The following is a 5,472-nucleotide window of genomic DNA, read 5'->3' as shown; positions in this document are numbered from 1 at the left end:
TTCTATATCTTGTCTTTCTTTCAACAAATTTGTTAGAACATCTTGACATTTTGGGAACTTGTACAACACATACTGAAAAATAATTTCCCATTGAAGAATCCGCAAATGGGTTGGACAACTTTGAGCCGTACATTTTTCAAAGTGAAATATGTCCCTCACTTGGAAACACTTGAAAGTAGCAAGAATGACCCCATCTAGCCATTTTGTACATATAGCTCTGGTAAACAGCACTCTCTGGGTGGAAACAGAGTATATAATAACTTTATAGAGACATGTTGAGTACTCATTTTTTAATTTATGTGTTATTGCAGCTACAAATGTTTTCATTTTTAAAGACTCCAAAATGAAATCCAAGAAATCTGGCTAGGTTAACAGTTTTTGATTGGTGTTAATCAAATCACATCCAGCACCCCTGAACATGTAGTCAGTAGTCAGTTACCTTGTATAAACTGATATTAATACAGCAGCAACACTGGATTTCTCACTGGATCCCAAACTCCTTTGTTTCTAGCACAGTAAGGAGAACTTTTGCATGCAACGGTTTTGTGTGAAAAGTATACATATAAAACATTATTTACAAGCACCTGTGGGCATGTGATAAGACATTCACATCAGCCTGGAACCATTTCTGGAACCACATGAATATGACAACTATTCCAATTTGTCCAGCAGCTGGCGAACGTCTTCTTGGCCACGGTGAATTCTCTTCAGTCCTCTTGGAAAATAACGACAGGATGAAAGGTTGAGGTAGGTGAGAGCGGTCATTTGGCCGATGACTGGCCTGCAAAATAAAGCACAGATATTTTCTTGTGAAATCCACGAAAATGACAATGCTAAACCTTTAGCACTCAGGATTTATAAATGTGAATGCCCAGTTCTGCATGCCTGCAGGATGTCTCTAAAACGTGTGACACAGGAACACAGTTAATCAGAGTCAGGGAAAACTACATATTGAGTACCTGAGGGCATGTGGTGTGATCCTGGTCCCACTCAGGTTTAGTGAACGCAGGGTATCTGCCCCTGTGGCCTCAGCAAAGTGACTCATCGCAATCTCCATGTCCTCCTCGGTGAACAGCTGATTTGCGATATCAAGCTCTCGCAGGGTTCGACTCCATTTCTGGGTCACCATGTGAAGCCCCTTTTTAGGTGATGGCAACCCAACATTGCTGCTGAAATACTGTCCCCAGAACAGACACTCAAGCTCTGCCAAATCACAGCAAAAAAGGTAGCGTTGATTCATGGCAAAGTGCAATATTTGTCAAGATGTTAAAGGGCATTAACCACCAGAAATCACAAATGCAGCTTAAACAGATCCGTGTGCTATTAGTGGGTAGAATTCATTAGCAAGTGGTCCAACATTTAGTGGCCACATATATGCACACACACATGTATTTGGTGGAGAAACTTGCAGAACATGTTGTAGTCCTTGTAAAACCCTTCAATCGATTATAAATACTTACTTATCTGTGCTACTACGAGCAACGATGGATGCATTCAGCTGAAATATCAATCTGACGACTGAACATGTAACAACCACCCTTCAGTTGCTAACTTGCACAATGTATATTTTTAATGACGCTGTAAGAGGGTCCATACTTCATACTTTATTAACATAATGATAATAATATCACCACGGAATTGATCAAAGTAAAAGTATAGTTTTTAATAGTTTGGCCTACCAAGACAGGGTAGTGCTGCGAGACCGGACGGTGTGATTCGAGAACAGCCTCGAAGGTCCAACACTCGTAGCCGGGGGGAGCCAAAGAGGATGTCCCACAAATCCTTGTCGGTCATGTAGGAATAAGACGTGGTTGCGAAACACAGCTCCTCCAGTAACGGGAAGCCTAATGTTGAATCAGCTCCATTACGCATCGTCTTATGCAGAGGTCTAACATTCAGCAACCGGAAGGTCTGTTGGGAAGTAAAACAGATGCAATATAGACGTGCAAGTGTCATGGTGCACACATACAGTATACCAATTCATTTTACACCGACACGTAACACGGAAAGCGAAAAATACATCATATAATAAATTCAGTTTACAAGGATATCTGTCTAAACTCATCAAATTTGAAAACCGGGCAGCAGCTAAGTTTGGCCTTTTTGCTTGAAAAATAACTATTAATCAGTTATCAAAATCAATTTAGCAGTGATCCACCTTTAAAGCAGGGAAATTATATACATATAAAAAGTTCCAGATACATCAAACATAACCACTGAAATTCTGTCACATATACACATCGTCACAATGGTGGTTATTTTATTTTTACCTTGAGTTTAGGGCATGCCATCTGTAGTGCCTGGATGCAAATGGGAAGTTCACAGGCTACACTGTCGAGCTTTGTATTGACCTCCATAAACTCCAAATCAGGACAGCACCCCCTCTGAAATGACGAATGCAATATGTTGACACCAAGTTGATATGTCCTCCGTAACTTTAAAAATCAAACTGTTTGGAGAGGAAGGGGTGGCTTACAGTGATGGCAGTTAGAAGTCTGTCATTCTTTGATCCGTGAGTGAACAAAATTTGCTTAATCTGGCTCCCGTGATGTTCAAGGTACACCAGGAGTCCCTCAACCTGAAACTACAACAAAAACATGTTTCCTACAATTCATTATGAAGGAAGAGGTAGATGAACACCTGCTGGGATTTGCCCATGAGGAGGAGCTAAAGAGCTAACTGTTAATGTTAACGGAGGATGCATTGACTTGGGCTATGCTCAGTAAAAAATTGCATTAAATTGTAATGCGATCATGATGTTTAAACGTCACCTTGGCATTTTTGACAACAAAAAAAATCACAGCAATAAATAATAGATATTAGAGAGTGAATTATAACTTATGTAACTTCCTGACACTAGTGCTACTAAGCAGCTAATACATGTTTAAAACTACTAATGCTACAATGTTTTTCAATAACTGAGTTGGTTGTAGCTGTACCTCTGAATACTGGAGATTCAGGCTCCGCAGAGACCGGCTGTGTAGAGAAAGTGTGTCGAAGGCTGTCGCTGTCAGGCCTGTACAGTAAGAGAGCTTGAGGCAGCGGAGGTGAGGGCAGAACTGTGACACAACCTAAATCACAACATAAACAGGAAAAAACATATGGTAAATACAAAATGTGATGATAAAAACTACAACCGATAATACATCAGGCAATATTTAGTTAAATAAAATCCTTAACATGACTAACATGACTTCAACACTGGCACCACGTCATATTTTTTCATTTAGAAGCCCATAAAATAACAGATATCCAGACTTGACGACTTACCTCGACTGCAAAGGTAACGTTTTTTGTCCAGTGACAGAGAGAGAAGTCTTGTAGCTGAGAGAATCTAGAGACAAAGAAGCATGGTTCATTATGTATTTTTAAAGGTATCTAAAGTACAAGACAGGTAGATAAGCACAAACTACATAACAGCTCACATTATGTAGATGTCAAGCCTCGTCATAAGACTCCCTATACACACCTGTTCTGTGCAAGCCAGTTAAAAGTGTCCTTAATCTTCTGCTCAGTTTTAGGCGGCTGGCTTTGCCCTGGTGGGATCCAGCAGTGGCCTACAGTCACTTTACGCCACAGGACCGGACTGGAGGCAGCAGCGTTCCACAGATGACAAACTCTCCCCATCCTACGCCAGAAACAGAGACGGGACAAGAATGACTGCCTTGCTATTGTAGAATCACATAATCCTACATAAAATGATGAAATTAATGTTCAACGCAAAGACATGTGTGTAGCTCTTATGAAAACTCTTCCCATGTATGCTTTCATTTTTCTAGGGTTTAAATAAAATGTTGGAATCCTTAATTTGGACAAAACTATTTTTGCAAGGACGATAATATTAAAATAAAGGATCTCCTAGCTCTATATGCGATATCTCAATCAGGTCATCAGATCAAATGTGTGTTAATTACCTGCATAGAAATGGTACAGCGCCATCTTGGACGACCACCATCTGAAAAATACTGATCAGCACCTCCTCAGGAAGACTTTGACCCCATCTGTGGTCTGTTGATCTCTGTGGCACAAACACATTACTGTCCTCTTTTTCTTTGGCAACTGAATTATTTTCCAGTTTAGGCATGGCACGGACTGTCTTTTTTTTCTTAATCTGTTTAGCTTTCACTTTTCCTTTAGTGAGCTTCTTTTTTTTGCTTCCCTTCTTTGGAGGATTCCAGGCTGAATCGCCGTACTGAGAAGCAGAACTCGATATGACAAGAAGCATATCTTCCCCTTGATGGACAGTGTAGCCAAGCTGGGCTTGCCTGGACACTCTGGCCTTTTTATGCGTCTTGGCTTTTGCCTTTGTAGGCTTACCATTGGTCCTCTTCAGTGATGCCTTCTTGGGCTTCATTGGTCCACCTTCTCCTTGACCAGATGTATTCGATGTGCTTGGCGGGGTGTCTTCTCTTCTTTCACTGTGGGTTGGAGCCTCTGCTTCAGGGGAATCCATTGTGTGCTGCTAATTAGTAGTTTATCCCGAGCTTCGTGCCAAGAAAATCACACATTGGCTGCGTAGTGATATATTGACATCTGAAAATAGAAGAAGGTTTAATGTATTTGCATATTTTGCCAGCAAATAACAGACATGAACAGTGAATTATTGCGGTGCATTTACTTAACTTTTTCTGTTGTATGCAACTGTACGTTATAATCACATTGCATTGCTCTTACATTAATGCAAAAACAATTATACACAGTGTGTGATGCAATTCTCAGGGTTAACAGAGTTTTAACTAAACCCACTCTCTGGAATAGACCACAGTAAACGAGATGAGGGGTATATTTTTGTTTTGAATGATTGTTGACCATTAATAGTGCAGGGAACTGTATGAATCCATGGGTAATGATAGTTATGCATGGCTTCTGTATGTCTATCAACGTTTATCGTGGTTTAAAACGTTTAAGGACTCATTTACGCCTAAACTGTAACTGTAAACTGTACTCGTATTTTTGTTACTGGCACCTGCGCGCGCATCCCCGATTGTTTGTAAACGGAAGACGGAAGTGTATCGAACAATTAAAATACATGATACAACACAGTTTCTCTGACTCTAAATACAAACAAAGCATTTACACATCGTAGCATCAATGCCCGACAACGTTAATTAGTTAGCTAGCAGTTAGCAACAAAACAAATCAAATAGACTTAACGTTGACAAAGCTAGTAAACGTAACTGTTAGCGTGAGTATTAGCTAGCAAGCTAACGAGTAATGCAACGCACAGCATAACAATGGCACGTCAATTGCAGCTAAATACTATTTAAATAAATATTTTCTTTAAAAAAAAGATATTTCATTGATATTTTTTACATTACCTGCTGCTAGTTCACTACACAACGGATGGGAACCTCCAGCCTAAAAAGGTAACCCATAATGCATTTCACATCTCGTCATTGATTGGTGGATACCTCGACGAGGCCCGCCTCTGTAAAAACTATCCAATCACGGACCAGCCCCACTGTTCTGTTT

The 5,472-nt window shown here is 40.2% G+C and overlaps 1 protein-coding gene across 1 annotated transcript; it reads right to left on the bottom strand.

The window, feature by feature from the left end:
- Window positions 1-341: 341 nt before the first annotated feature.
- Window positions 342-5,384, bottom strand: fbxl6 (F-box and leucine-rich repeat protein 6). Its single transcript, XM_084031768.1, has 10 exons — window positions 5,319-5,384; window positions 3,915-4,533; window positions 3,470-3,628; window positions 3,271-3,334; window positions 2,940-3,071; window positions 2,477-2,584; window positions 2,271-2,384; window positions 1,680-1,911; window positions 960-1,203; window positions 342-781 (listed from the first exon to the last, which is right to left on the bottom strand). The coding sequence occupies exons 2-10, from the start codon at window positions 4,451-4,453 to the stop codon at window positions 652-654; spliced, it is 1,722 nt and encodes a 573-aa protein (XP_083887894.1). The 5' UTR covers window positions 4,454-4,533; window positions 5,319-5,384; the 3' UTR covers window positions 342-651.
- Between the last annotated feature and the right edge of the window lie 88 nt (window positions 5,385-5,472).

Source organism: Eutrigla gurnardus, assembly GCF_963514095.1.
Source record: "Eutrigla gurnardus genome assembly, chromosome: 17".
NCBI lineage: Eukaryota > Metazoa > Chordata > Actinopteri > Perciformes > Triglidae > Eutrigla > Eutrigla gurnardus.
The sequence above is the reverse complement of the archived record's forward strand: the minus strand, read 5'-3'. Positions and strand labels throughout refer to the sequence as shown.

What these genes read in the sequence shown, in the direction of transcription:
- fbxl6 (XM_084031768.1), bottom strand. Translation starts at nt 4,453, where the DNA reads ATGGATTCCCCTGAAGCAGAGGCTCCAACCCACAGTGAAAGAAGAGAA. An exon ending in ACGTTACCTTTGCAGTCGAG is followed by an intron (nt 3,072 to 3,270) that starts GTAAGTCGTCAA and finishes GTTGTGATTTAG; the next exon opens with GTTGTGTCACAGTTCTGCCC. An exon ending in ATCACACCACATGCCCTCAG is followed by an intron (nt 782 to 959) that starts GTACTCAATATG and finishes TTTATTTTGCAG; the next exon opens with GCCAGTCATCGGCCAAATGA.